Below are 14,389 nucleotides of genomic sequence, written 5' to 3'. Positions count from 1 at the left end.
CACTCGTTGGGACAGCACGCAGCTTTGGACGATGATGTGGCAAAAGGCAGAGAAACCGACCACAAGCTACGTGCAAGTCGTCCCGCTTGCACACTTTCGCAGCAAGTCACGAAGGTGAGAACGTCTCGTGGGCTCAACGCTGGTTTTCACACTCACGTGTGTGTAGGTTTAGGGTTAGCCGAGTGCTTGCACGGGTAAAGTGGATCTGTCTTCCTCTCCGAAGATGCAACATAATCGACGAGCACTCGGTAGCGGCGTGGTGACTGAGTAGCAACAGGTGGGATCCGTGGGAGAGCTTTCTGGAAGAGTGCGGCAGGGGCCACAGGAGGGGGCGGCAGGCCGGCCTTCAGTCGTAGCGGAAGGAGCGGGAGACGGCTTGTGTAGCAGACGCTGCAGGCCGGGGCTCCTCCGGGGAGCGGGGGCGGAGAGGCACAGGTGCGAGCTGCGTGGCAGGGTCTGATCGCGAGTGTGGGTGTGCAGCACGTGGGGCTCATGGAGCCCCCGTCCCCGCGCTCGCCGGTGGCGGGTCAAGCGTAGATGAGCCCACGCCTCCGTATGTTCCTTCAGCCGACAACCACTTTTCGCTTTGTGAATCGTTTCCCACCGCTTGGCCTCTTGTGGGGAAACGTTTGCACAGACGAGTGCCGTCCCGAACATCTCTGGACTCTCCCATTATTTTCATTGTTTAGACCCGGGTTCCCCCTTCGCAGCTGCAGGCGCAAGGGCAGATGCAGGCTCAGGCGCCCCAGCCGGCCCAGGTGGCGCTGGCGAAGCCTCCGGTGGTGTCCGTGCCTGCGGCCGTGGTCTCCTCGCCGGGTGTGACGACCCTGCCCATGAACGTTGCCGGGATCAGTGTGGCCATCGGGCAGCCGCAGAAAGCTGCAGGTGCCTGTCTTGTGCGGCCCCTCGTCCCCCCGCCCCCCCCGCCCCCCCCCGCCCCCCCCCGCTGCGCTTAGAGCCTCGAGCGGGGCCAGCGCGTCCTCTGGCATGATGGCCACCCGCCCTGCCGGCTTCCGTGCTGGACGCCCACGTCAAGCATGTCAGGGCAATGCACCTTCAGCCGGAGTGCCCCTTGGCGTCCCAAGTACAAGGCTTGGCCCTTCATTTAACCGTTAACGTTCTGAGCTCCCCGTACCTTTACGTGAACGTTCTCATGAGCCCAGAAACCACGTAAGCGTACCCGTGGGGTGGCCGTGTTTGTCCCGCACAGATCCCGCGTGGGGTTTTCTACAGGGACGGCCGTCCGTCTGAACCACCCGGCGGCTCAGGGAGATGCAGGGAGCTTCAGGGAAGCCCCGAGACCCGCGCCCCTCCTGAGCTCTGTGACTAAGGACTTGGTCGTGTTCGCAGGACAGACCGTCGTGGCCCAGCCCGTGCACGTCCAGCAGCTGCTGAAGCTGAAGCAGCAAGCCGTGCAGCAGCAGAAAGCCATCCAGCCACAGGCTGCCCCGGGCCCAGCGGCTGTCCAGCAGAAGGTACCGGCTTCCTGCGGGGATTCTCCCGCCACCCTATCTCCACGCCGAGCCGGGCCCTGCCGCCGGGCACGGCGCGCGCGTGGGACGGGAGGGTGCTGCGCGCCTCGCCTCGCTGCCTGACGACCCCGTGCCCGTGCACTCAGGCTGCACGGGGGGCTCGGGGTAGGAGCTGCTGTGAGGCCTCCCCGGGGAGAGTGTGGTTACGGGACGGGGACCCCCGGGTGCCAGGAGCCTGCGGGGAGCCGGGAAGCGGGCTGTGGAATTGCACGGCTGGGGAAGGGCCGGAAGGATTCAGGGGTGGAGGTGTAGCTCTCCGTGTGTGAGTGCCTGGCCCCCCGGTGTACGGGACGGACCTTGTGCTCAGATGAGCCGGGCGGGGGCTGTGTCCTTGTGTGTTTGTACACGCGTGCGTGCGTGCCGTGAGGGGAGTGACGGGCTGAGGGGAGAGGGGCCTGCCGGAAGGAGCGCTGTCAGCGTCTCGCCGACTCACAAGTGTGCGAGCACGTAGCTCTGAGCGGATTCGGGTCCCCAGGCCGTGCACCGTGCAGGCGCCCCACTGAGAGGAGGCGAGAGTGAGGTGCTGGGCTGCTGTGCGTACTCACTGGTAGCTCGCAGCCCGACGTGTGGGCGATGACACGCTGGTTCTCCGGGTGCGTGTCAGACCCGCTGTTTTCCTGCACGGGAGCGGCTGTCGCCGCGGTGTCGGATTTCAGGGCAGGGCTGCGCGTGTTACCCAGAGGAAACTGAGGCTCAGAGAAAGGAAATGACTTGCTCAGAGTCGCAGAGCTGACCGTCGGACCGCAGGGTCCCGCGTGCGGCACACGTGTCAGACGGACGGCTCTTCCCGGAGTGTCGCCGTCCCGCTTCCAGGGGCCTGCTGGGGGCGGAGACCCCGCCCGCCTCTGACCCCGTTGTGTCTGTGGGGACGGCAGAGGGAAGGGGCCGCGCCGGCCAGGGGCGTGGTTAGGGCGTGCCAGGGCAGACACGTTCAGGAGGGCAGAGGGGGTGGGGGGGGGGGTTGGGGCTCGGGCAAGAGCCATCCTGGCGGCAGCCGCTCCACGTGCCAGATGTGTGCCCTCGGGACCTCTTGCCCCTTCCTCCCGGGTGGGTGGAGCCGTTGGCCTTCGAGAAAGGTGTGTCTCGTTGGTTGCAGAGCAGTCAGCACACCCACCGCCGGGAGCCGTGTCCTCCCCTCGGAGGAGACCCTCCGAGTCCCCTCCCTGGTCCTTTCGGGCCATCCTGGGACTCGGCTCCATAGGCGTGTAGGGCGGGGCCGCTCGCAGAGCCGGCCACGCTGGGAGGCACTGGCGCCAGGATGCCGAGGACACCGTGGTCGGGCCTGTGTCATTGTAGGGTTGGCGTACCTTGGGGCGGGGAGGGGGGGCGGGGGGCCTTAGCTGTAGCGTCGGTCTGATGTTCGTGTGGCTCGAAAGACTAAAGAATACCGTGGGTGGCCACGGCCTCCTAAACCAACCGTGTAGACTGTGTGCACGGCCTGGGGAACAGTCCTCGCTCCTGGCAGAGAAAACTAGAAATGAGATTAAACCTGCAAAGGTCGTGCGTGTAGGTTTCTCGCCCTTTATGCCAAGTGGTTTTGGGTACGTGCCCAGATCGTAAAATTAGATTCAGGAAATCATAGGCGGGTGTTTTTTGTATCGTGGTCAAGTTCACTCACTGACGTGAGGAGCGGACACGACGCCAGGCGTACAGACGGTGTAAAGGTGAGCCCCAGCGTGGTCTCCCAGGGGGCTTGGGCACGGCCGGTGACACACAGGCGGGGCCGTGCCGGGAGCATGGGCCGGGGGTGCCGGGGGCCCTCCCGGCTGGCCCCGAGGAGGCAACGCCTGGCCTCGCCTGGCTCTGACCTAGGGCCGTCTCTCTCCAGATCGCCGCACAGCAGATCGCTGCTCAGGGCCAGCCGCAGAAGGTCACCTATGCCACCCAGCCAGCCCTCAAGACCCAGTTTCTTACCACACCCATGTCCCAGGCCCAGAAGCTGGCCGGGGCTCAGCAGGTGCAGACCCAGATCCAGGTGAGCGGGAGCGCGTATGCGGGGACCGCGCAACACCGGGCGCGCACGGGCTGGTCGGATGCGTGGGGCGCGGAGTGACCGCCGGCGGATACCCCGAAGGCCGCACGGTGGGCCTCTGCTCCTCGGAGGTGGCCGTGCCCTGACGCGCCTCGCTGGCTTTGCCGCCTGTGGGGTCGCAGCGGTGTGGCTTGGGGGCCGTGCTGAGGTCACGCTCCGGGGACGTCCTTCGTGCCTGTGAGGCTCCTCCGGGAGGTAGCGGTCAACTTCCTGCTTGACGCATCCGCACGCGCCATCACTCGGCTGCCGCCGGCCGTGTGGGCCGCTCCTGGCTTCGCCGCCGGCCCGTGGCTGCTTACGGAAGGCGGCAGGAGCCGCAGAGACGCGTGCCGGGCCTCAGCAGGGGGGCTGCTTCGCGCACGTGAGCCGCGCACGCGGCCACCCGGGGTGGGGGAGCAGCGTCGTGGGGGGTGCGCGTCCATCGGGCTTCTGCAGCGGGCCCAGCCCCCCGGGCCTCCTCCTGGCCTCGGCCTGCCTGCGTGCCGCCGTGTCCCTCCGGCGGCTGCCGCGGCTCCGCCTGTCAGGACCCCGTGAACCGGCGGCTCTCGTCTTCTGTGAGCCGCTGCCCGTTCCGGTGCTCTCCCAGCGCTGCTCCCACCCTGGCTGTTAGCCCTCGGGGCTCTGTACTGTTGCCGTCGGCGCCCGATCTTTGCACTCACGGCGTGGTGTCTCCGGATGAGCGAAAGTTCTTAACTTTAACGTACCGGGACTCGTCAGTCTTCCTGTTTCTGAATGGCGCTTTCTGTGTCTTGCTTAAGAAACCCTTCCCAGACGTCCCGACGTTCCTTTCCCTTATCTTCTACAAGCCTCGTAGTTTTTCATTCACACTTAGGTTTTTAACCTTGTTGGAAGTGTTTTTCCAGGTGATAGACAAACAGGGATTCGTTTGCATTTTCCCATCAGAACACCCTGTTACTTTCGGCACTACTTTTCCCCCGATCCGTCGCGGGGCACTGGCATAAACGGTGCCTTCTCCAGCACCGCGCTCTGCGTCCGTCCCTCGGGCGTAGAGAGGCTCGGCATCCGGGAGGCAGACCCCCCACCTCGTCCCGCTGGTGACATCCTGCTGCGCTTGGCTCTCTGCGCTTCCCAGCTCGAGTCAGCTGGTGAAGTTGACACGCCACGGCCACAGCTGTTGGAATTCTCGCTGGAACCGCTCGCTTTGGCACACGCACGCTAAAATTAGCGGGGTGCAGCATTCCTGGACTCTGTAGACGAATCTGGGGGAAAGCTGATGTCTCTGCAGCCTCGACTGGAGATTCACCAACGTGATGTGTCTTTTGTTGTTTAACTTCTTTAACGCCCTTTAACTAGGTTTTCTGACTTCTTCCCAGGAAGGTCGTATCTCTTGTATCGGATTTGTTCCTGCTTAGTGAATATTTCTGATGCTTCTGTAGTCCTGTGTTTCTGAATCTCTGTTTTCTGTCTGTGCCTTGCACAGTCTCTGTACCTTGACCTTTGAATCCGGATGCCTCCATCAAGCCCTGTTCCTTCGACAGTCCACCCGTGGTCTCCTGCGCTTCCTTTGTCCCCCGGCACGTGGCCCGCACAGGGTGGTGGCCGGAGCCTTGCTCTTGCCCCGCCCCTTTCTTCCTGCTTTGTTGTGCCGGTGAGGCCCGCAGAGGCCCCGACGGAGTGGACGGGAGGCTCGGCCATATCTGTTCACGTGATCATCTTTGCAAGGTCTGATCTGTTAAATCATCCTTCGTGAGAGCAAGACAATTTTCTTCTTCACCTAGTTTGCTAGAAATTTTGTTCCCTTTTTTTTGTGGCGTTTTAAAAGTGTTTTTAGAGGCGCTTCTTCCCTTGGTGATCCCTCCCAGTCTTGACGCCCCGGTTCTGTCTCTGTGCCCAGGACTCCAGATTCACACCTGCAGCCGATTGCTACTCCTGTTCCAGACTCTGGTCCTAACCGCCTTTGGACAGGTCCCCGGAGACGTGTGGCCTCTGCGGGGCCTTGGCCTCACGTGACCTTCGGCCTTGCCTGGGCCAGACCCACAGCAGCTGTCCTTTCTTGATCTCACACTCCAGACCCAGTCCGCCAGCGATTCCGGCTCTCTGGCAGTGTCGGGCACGGTTGTCAGGCCATCCTGTCGCTGGGTCAAGTTTACTACTTGGGTTGCTCCAGACTTCTGCGTCCTTACCGATGCCTGTTCTGTCAGTTACTGCACAGATGTGTTAAAAGTCTCTCGCTCTGCTTGTGCGCTTCTCCTTACGTTTTTTTTCCATTTTTGCTTTTTTTCTTTTTTAATTTAATGTTTATTTTTGAGGGAGACAGAGCGTGAGTGGAGGAGGGACAGAGGGAGAGAGGGAGACACAGAATCTGAAGCAGGCTCCGGGCTCTGAGCTGTCAGCCCGGAGCCCGACACAGGGCTTGAACCCACAGACCGTGAGGTCATGACCTGAGCTGAAGTTGCACGCTTAAACCGACTGAGCCACCCAGGTGCCCCTCCGTTTTTGCTTTTTATATTAGATCCCTTATTAGCTACATTTAAATTAAGGATTTTAATTTTATGTCTTTGCTGCTGTTGTTTTGGTAACTGTGTTTATAGTAGTTACCTTCTTGTGAGCCAGCTCCTTGAAGCCCGTCTTTGGGATTGCTTTGAGCTCTGGGTTGCAGGCCGATTCCTGCTCCTGCTGGGCTCCCGGGGGCTCCGCCAGGGCCACATCCGCTGTGGCCTGAGGGTCGGTGTCCCTCAGGTAATGTCAGTCGGGTTCTGCGCCTGGGTCCCCTCCCCTGCCAGCACCAGGGCCTCGGGTGGTGCGCTTCCTCGCAGATCCCCTCCCGGTGACGGAACCACAGGGGGGCCTCACTGACCATGGATCTGAACTCGGCCCCTTCTCTGCCGCGCCCCTGGCGACCGTGAGAATCCCCCGCGGGGCCTCCTCACGGAGCACGTGCTCTCAGGGTGAGCGCCTCTGCCCGTCACTCTGGGTGCCACCACGGCCGCGGTTTGGGACCGGGACTTCCTCGCCTCTGTCGAGTTCATGGACGCATTTAAGATGTGTCCGTGTCACCCACGGGGTCTCCGTGTTTTCGTGGTGTGCCCACGGAGTCCCGGCCCGCTGTGTGCAAGTGGGGCCCTCATCCAACTGCCTGAGTCTTTGTTTCCAGTCAGCGCTGCGGAGGACTTGGGCGCGTTCGTTGTCCCAGAAAATCCCGTGACGATTTTTAATACAGTGAACTGGTGTGTGCTCTCCGCATAATTTCACGTTTTATAATGAGAACCAGCATTTACTTGGAGCTCTGTCGTTTACAAGTGTGTCACGAAATTTCACATTTGCTCCAGAATTGTCTCAGAAAAGACTTAACTTCATCCCTGTTCTATGAGTTAGAGACCCAGGCAGGAGTGTCCCGGCCCGGCCCCCGGCAGCTGCCCACTCAGGAGCCTGATCTGCCTCTCTGAACCGACAGCCCCGGGTAGACCCAAGTGGCCAGAATCCTCTTTCTGCCTCGGGACAGCCACATACGCACATGGCGAAACATTTGTGAAAGGCAGTGGCGGGGTGGGAAGCGGCACTTTGTCGGGAAGGGAGATCTCAGTCGTGATCGAGAAGAAGATGGCAGCGTGATGAAATGTCGGTGCATCGTGAGAACAGGCTGAGCCTTAGCTGCAGTGGGGGTGCCCTCCCGGGACATTGCCCAGGCTCGAAGAAGGGACTCTGTGAGAATTCTGGAGACGCTAAACTATTTCATTCTCTCCTCGATTTACTTCTCTTACATGAACTCTCCCATACAAACAGTTCTTAGTAAAAGAAAAAACGTGGCTGAGACACGAGACCAGGAGAAGCTGCTAGTTAGACCCGCTTGCAGCTTGCGGAGGCGGGCACGGTCCCCCTGCAGCGTGGTAAGCGGGGTCTCTCAGGCTCCAGGTGAGCAACCCGAGAGGGGCTCTTCTGGGTCACTTGGACGCTGTTCTGTTTTTGCTTTTTTTTGTTGTTGACATTTACTGACTTTTGAGAGAGAGCGAGCACGCGTATGAGCATGAGAGAGGGACGGGCAGAGAGAGGAAGACAGGATCTGAAGCCGGCTCTGCACTGACAGCCCCGACGTGGGGCTCAAACCCATGAACTGTGAGGTCAGGACCCGAGCCGAAGTTGGACGCTTAACCGACTCAGCCCGCCCCGGGCGCCCCTGTTTTTGCTTTTTTTAAGAGCTGAAGGAAAGAAAGGGGGAGAAAAGTCTCTTTCTGTGCGTACGTGCTTTTGAATTCTACATTTGGCTTTTCTTTGTTTTGTCGAAGGTTGCCAAACTCCCTCAAGTCGTCCAGCAGCAGACGCCCGTGGCCAGCATCCAGCAGGTCGCCTCTGCTTCCCAGCAGGTAGGACCCACAGACGCACAGCCCTCTGGGGGGGTGTCACGCCAACCTCTCAGTAAACTTCATGTTTTCCTTTAGGGGGGTTCTTGGTTTTCGTTGTGAGAAAGTAGAACGTTGACAGAACCACTTTCGATTTTCATAATTCAGAAAAAATTCACTTCGGGGAGGATTCTTGAAACCCTTAGGCCAGCAGGACAGAGCTGAACGTACGTGTTCGGGTCAGAAATCAGGGGTTTATTCTAGGGTCACTGCTTCACCGGTGACTTCAGATGCACCTACAGGCCGAAGCCCCCATACCTTAGTTTTAGGGAAACACTGAAAGAAAACTGCTCGCAGTGACTTTGGGTCCTAGAAGGGTAAGGACTGCTGGGGACAGTGGTGACCCTTGTCACCTAACCATCAGGCTCCTGCCTTTGTATCTGTTGCTACCAAATGCGGCCGTACAAAGCAGTGCTTTAACAAAGTATCATTCGAAGTCACGCGGGCGTGTGGATTTCAAGGAACCAGCTGGTCTGAAGAGCTGATCCCGCCACCAGCGCCCCGTCGTCAGTCTTCGCCTGAGAGCAGCAGTGGTTTCATTCGGTGGCTTTTTTTTCTGCTTTTGTGCAGTCGGAAACCAGAGTGCATCCTTGGATCCGTCACGTGGTTTCACGTTTCACAAAAACACTGGTGCTAATTAGGCCTTACACCCCCTCCCCACCCCCGAGAACCTTTTGTCGGTCACGTCGCTAGACCTGTGTTTTCTAGGCCGCGCGCGTTTTCTAACTGTTCTGGCTCAGGCTTCCCCGCAGACCGTGACCCTCACCCAGGCGCCCGCGGCCGGGCAGCAGGTGCAGATGATCCCCACGGTGACGGCGACGGCGCAGGTGGTGCAGCAGAAGCTCATGCAGCAGCAAGTTGTGACGACCGCGGCGGCCCAGCTGCAGAGCCCCGGCGTCCCCAACCCGGCCCAGGTGCCAGCCAGCTCCGACAGCCCAAGCCAGCAGCCCAAGCTACAGATGAGGGTCCCCGCCGTGAGGCTCAAGACGCCCACCAAGCCTCCGTGCCCCTAGTCCCGAGAGCGGGGCGGCCTCAGGGCGGGTCGCCGTGCACCGCGCCCCCAGCCAGAGGCGGGTAGACTGTCTGTCGTCGAACCCGGGGGACGATGTCATTTGAGATGTGCCGCACCTGCGGAGTTCTCCTTGAAGCGGAGCAGCGTAATCCTTTCCTCCTGCTGCGCCGCCCCCGCCCCGTAGCGTGTCGCCGGTCAAAAGAGTGACGGTGGCGATTCTACCTTCCGGTTTCTCCTCGAGAGCAGCAGCACTGGGTCTCGAGGCCATTTAGAACCTCCGTTAGCGCGCCGTGTCTCACGCATCACGGTAGCCGCGTGGAGTGCGCGGTGGGTCGTAAAACACTTTCTGAAGCTGAACCGTGGTCTCCGACCGCGTCTGCCTCCGCGCGGGGCTGCACACCTAACTGAGGACCCGCTCCGGTCCTGGGAGAGGAGACAGACCGCCTGACGCAGCGCGGCTCAGACCCGAGAGGCCCAGGGTGCTCTCTTCTCTCCCTCCTGAGAGGGGGCCTGTTCGGACGTTTTCGGGACGTTTTCACCACCGACCCCCATCGGAGCACATTCGTGAAGTGTTCCCACGGTGTCGGCCGGGTACCGTCTCCGGTGGAACTTTCATTCCAAAGAGCGGCCCGTGTGGCCTCCCGCAGGCCCCGCCCACAGCGTGACCGGTTTCCGTCCCGGCACTTCCAGGACACTTCCCGCTCGCGGAGGAAGCCCGTGCTTGGACTCCGCGCGCCGCGGCGGCTCCGGCAGGCTTTGTGAGGCTCCGGTCTCGGACTGGTTTGGGGCCCGGGGGGCTCAGTGCGGGCGGGGGCCCGGTGAGAGCAGGGGTGCCTGGCATCGCCCCCCTCGCTTTCCTGCCCGTCCCGGGCGTGGTCTGCCGCCGCGGGAGACCTCCTCGGAGACCTCCTCGAGCACGGTGACTTCTTCGCGAGCCTGTAGGCGTTGCCTGCCGAAGCGGGCGCGGTCCACTCTTCGCCCTGGGCTCGCGGCGGGTTCTGTTGCCCGCCGTGCCGGGGGCTCGTCCGTGAGCGCCTGCGCTCCTCGCGGTTCTGTGGAAAGCGGAGAACCTTCTGTGCAGTATTTGGGGGCGAGGGGGTGGTACAGCTGAGGGGCAAAGGGGAGGCCCCGTGTGTGCCTCTGTGTCGTTTTTGTACTACAGCGAGAAAGCAGGAGTTTTTGCAGTGGGCTCGGTCGGCTGATGACCTGCGCTCACCTGGCCGTTTTCACCCCAGCAGAAGCGCCCCCCGCTCGGGGACCGCCTCTCTGCTCTGTCTCCGTGCCTCTTTTATGTTACTCGGTCCGGGAAATCCGGTTGTCTTAGGTCTGTGTGGGCATCCCGAGGGCTTTTACCTGCTAATTCCGCGTGTTCTCCCTCGTCGTACCACTTGAAGTGACACAAAGGAAAGCGGCCCGTGTGTTTTTGTTTCCGTTCAGCGTGCGTGGACGGTAGCACGGGGGCATTTACCGAAGCAAGGAGGCGGCTCGTTGTTGAGCTCTGGGTGGGAATTTGGAAAGGGACTTAGCATTTCGGTTAACTCGAATGGATCCAAAGAGTCCTCCACTCTTGCTCTACTCTTGTTTTCTTACAACCACGCTTGTCGGTTCAGGTGTGGCAGGTGCCATCAGGAGGGACCACAGGGTGCTGCTGAGGGGATTCCTGCCCCTCTTCGTCCCCAGCCGTGCCCCAGAGCCCCCTCGTCTTGTCGCAGCTCCTCCTTCGCACACCCGGTCCGTGTTCCCCTCGCCCTTCGTGGCGCTGGCAGTCTGCCGCTGGAGCAGGTGCCGGCTGCACCTGCTGGAGCGTCCCCGAGGCGGGGCTGCCCGGGTGGCGGTCCTCTGTTGGTCTGGACACCAGGAGGGAATTCGGAGCGTCGCTCACAACTGACCTGGGGTTCAGAGCGTTCGTGGCGTGGAGCCCCCGCCCTTTTCTCAGTGCGTGACAGGAGTCTCCCGTCTCTCAGGGGGTCTCCTTCGCGGGTCCCCTCGCGCAGAATACAGAGCAGGAGACGTGTTACTTCTCTTTTCCTTAGACGTCACCAGCAGCCCCGCAGCCCCCAGTGGTCATTCCGGTAAACCTCCTCCTCCCGGTGTGTAGTTTCTCGGTCTTCTGTCGTGAAGGTTCACTGTCCGTGTTTCAGGACTGAGTATGGGGTGGGGGGGGGGGGGGCGGGTTGCGCAGACCTCAGGTGGTTCTGTGAGCGGAATCCCGCACCGCCCGGGAGCCGGGTTCTTGCCTGGCCCGTAGTGACCGAGAACGACGGCAGCCAGAGCGCTGTCACACTCCACCCGGCCGCCACGGGGAGCAGTTCCCCATATTCTTTACGAAGAGACGTTCGCTCCAGTTAAGGGCGGGAGGCTGTGGCTAAGACCCCGTGGGGAGCGGGAAGCCGGACCCCACGCTTGGCCGGATTCGGTGCCTGTTGAGGCAGGGCTTTCCCGTTTGAGGTCTCCACCATCTTCCGTTTCCTGTGTGACCAGACAGCTGTTGTGTTGTAAAATATAAAGCAAGAAGACTGAGATTGTAAATATTTTGTAAACATGACCATTTGTACTTGAATAGTAGGATTTTAAAAAGGGCACCGGTATCCCGCCAAACAAAAGGTGTAATAAAATGACCTTTTTATATGTTTGCTCGTTTTCTCTTTCATAGAAAACTAGTATTCTCGTTAAAATAAGACGCTAGCCGTGTTTGTTACATCTGTGTGAAGAAGAAACAAAGGAAAACGCGGGATCGGAGGCAGAGGCCTGCCCGCGCCGCAGAAGGAGCCGAGCTCCCTCGGCAGTTCTCAGAGAAGGTCACGCTCTCTCTGCGGAGACCGCGCCCACTGGCCCTGTGCGCAGACGGCCCGCACGCGTTACTTTTCTTTATCATCTCTTTTGCTTTTAGATTACCTTTTTTTTGTCGTAGTTAAAAAAAAAGTTGCTGATTACAAAAAATACCTACTTTTTTATAAAAAACACGCACAACTTCATACAAAGCTCAGATGGTTATTTTTGGTATCTTTTCTTCCGCTGCAGAAGCGAGGGCAGGCTCCTGCGGTGTCACCTGCATCCGCAGACCTGGCTGGGGGAGGTCACGGGGACCTACGACCCTTTGCCAAGTGCCTGCAGGTGGAGGGGGGCTGGTGGTGCTCGGGACCTCTGTGCTCCGTGGCTGTGATGGTCTGCGCTCAGGCACCTGCCTAGCCATGTGATGGGGCCAGTGACTTCACTCCTCAGGGTCTCGGTTTCCTCCTGTGTCCCCCTCTCCCGAAGCGGTTGTGACATCTGGAAAGCACTTAGCCTCCGGCACCCGCACCCAGTAGATGATTTCATTGTGATTACTCTCGGTGGACAGGACCGTGTGTTTTCCGAACCGTTCCTCACCGTGGCCCTGCGATCACGTCTTTGCCAGCGGCACAAAAGCCTGCAGGTCTCGGGCCACAGCTGGCCCCAGGCCGTATTTCCGGGTGCATTTGAGGTGGAGCTGGGGCCACCAAGTACAGGGATTCTGCTGTCTGGCCGCAGCAGGGAGCCCCTCCCACGGGTCCATTTGCCACCACCTCCAGTGCGCGGGGCGTCTAGATTCGGTTTACCGTGAAACACGCCCCGTAGGCTTGCCCGCGGGCCACCTGACTCCGACCAGCTTTAGAAGGCTCACTCGGGTCTCTCTCTCAACTAACCTCCTGTCTGCCGTTCAGATCCGATGTCAACCCCTGGCAGCGTGCTTCCCACGCTCCACGTTAGGGGCTGTGCTCAGGGGCCCGTGGGAGACAGGAGACCTTCTGTCACAGGTTCTGGGCAGGAGTTCTCTCCTCCTCTGTCCTGGGCCTGCAGCGTTCACACCCTGAAGTAAACGAATCTTGCAAAGGTCCCGTCTGACCGGGTGAATTATGGTACGTGCATTCTGCGAAATGGAGTGCAGCCACTAGGAGCGAGGTAGGGCTGTATAATCTGGAAAGGAGAGGTCCCTCCACGGGTCGGCCAGTGAGAAGGTGCAGAACCGTCTGTCAGGACGGAGCTGCTTGTATGCCTGGATGTGCCCAGGATGCCCCGAGCTGGCGTTAGCCGCCTCGGGAGGGAGGGGGGTGAGGTCGCTCAGGGATAAAGGGGCGCCTGCCATCTGACATACCCATTAAGGTGGTTCAGGCAGTTTGCCAAGTACACGACTTAGTCGGTTTTTTTTTTTCAACGTTTTTTTTTTTTTTTTTTTTTTTTTTTTTATTTTTGGGACAGAGAGAGACAGAGCATGAACGGGAGAGGGGCAGAGAGAGAGGGAGACACAGAATCGGAAACAGGCTCCAGGCTCCGAGCCATCAGCCCAGAGCCTGACGCGGGGCTCGAACTCACGGACCGCGAGATCGTGACCTGGCTGAAGTCGGACGCCTAACCGACTGCGCCACCCAGGCGCCCCGACTTAGTCGTTTTTGAATAAGGCTCTAGAGGGGCGCCTGGGGGGCGCAGTCGGTTGAGCGTCCGACTTCAGCTCAGGTCACGATCTCACGGTCTGTGAGTCCGTGAGTTCGAGCCCCGCGTCGGGCTCTGGGCTGATGGCTCGGAGCCTGGAGCCTGCTTCCGATTCTGTCTCTCCCTCTCTCTCTGCCCCTCCCCGTTCATGCTCTGTCTCTGTCTCAAAAATAAATAAACGTTAAAAAAAAAATTAAAAAAAAAATAAAATAAATAAGGCTCTATAAATCGCATGCTCCCCATGTGCCCCCACTGTTCAGGAGCCTTCACGGGGCAGGTCCCCACGTCCTTGCCCGCCCCGTGAAGCCCCCTGTGCTGGTACACAGCACACGTACCCTTCTGCTCTGGGGACGGCCTATATTCCCCCGAAGTTCACCTTACCGTTCGGTCCTCTGTTGTCAAGTGTGTTTCGTCTTCGAGGACCAGCCCACACAGAGCACGCACGCCTTCGCTCCTCCCCAGAATGTTCTCCAGCTGCACCTTGTACTGGATACTAGGATTTGTGGTTTCCCCAGCAGCCCTGCTGTTCTGTTCTACCTCTGCTCAGAGCGTTTGCTGAAACTTTGTCACTAGTGGTGAGTAGAGGCCCGTCCCTAAGGAATGTAGTGAGAAAAGACCTCATGACAAGGGAAGGCAACCAGGCTACGTGACATCCCTCACGGCCCTATAACATGAGACCACCCCATCAGACTGTATGTCCGTATGTTACCCATAGATGAGAGACAAATCGAAAATGCATAAAAGACCACATGTGGCATTCAGGGCTCAGTTCTTCGGGTATGAACCCAGCTGGGGTGCCGACACCAATAAAGTTGCTTCCCGGAAAGAAAAGCCTCAGAGTCACGACTCTCTGTGCGAGAATCCTGCTACAATGGTGGAAGTTTTGTTTTGTTTTTTTTTTAATGATCAACAACTTGGCTCTTTCCTTCAAGAAAATCAAAATCAATGAGTGGGATGGGTGAATTACTGGTTTAATCAGATGATGTCTATTGAGTGCATACTACAC

At 59.7% G+C, this 14,389-nt stretch overlaps 1 protein-coding gene across 16 annotated transcripts in view; it reads left to right on the top strand.

Annotated features, from left to right (window-relative positions):
* The window catches only part of EP400 (E1A binding protein p400), a 98,093-nt gene extending 86,531 nt beyond the window's left edge, over positions 1-11,562 (top strand). For 15 of the 16 annotated variants that reach the window (XM_042962447.1, XM_042962454.1, XM_042962453.1 and 12 more), the window contains 5 exons: positions 690-885; positions 1,351-1,475; positions 3,361-3,507; positions 7,809-7,886; positions 8,663-11,562. In XM_042962447.1, coding sequence (XP_042818381.1) covers positions 690-885; positions 1,351-1,475; positions 3,361-3,507; positions 7,809-7,886; positions 8,663-8,935 — 819 coding nt within the window. In that variant the 3' untranslated portion in view covers positions 8,936-11,562. The remainder of the gene's footprint in view (positions 1-689; positions 886-1,350; positions 1,476-3,360; positions 3,508-7,808; positions 7,887-8,662) is intronic. The other variant, XM_042962450.1, reaches the window with a different exon arrangement.
* Positions 11,563-14,389: the final 2,827 nt, after the last annotated feature.

The sequence above is a fragment of the Panthera tigris genome, chromosome D3 (assembly GCF_018350195.1).
Source record: "Panthera tigris isolate Pti1 chromosome D3, P.tigris_Pti1_mat1.1, whole genome shotgun sequence".
Lineage (NCBI taxonomy): Eukaryota > Metazoa > Chordata > Mammalia > Carnivora > Felidae > Panthera > Panthera tigris.
The sequence above is the reverse complement of the archived record's forward strand: the minus strand, read 5'-3'. Positions and strand labels throughout refer to the sequence as shown.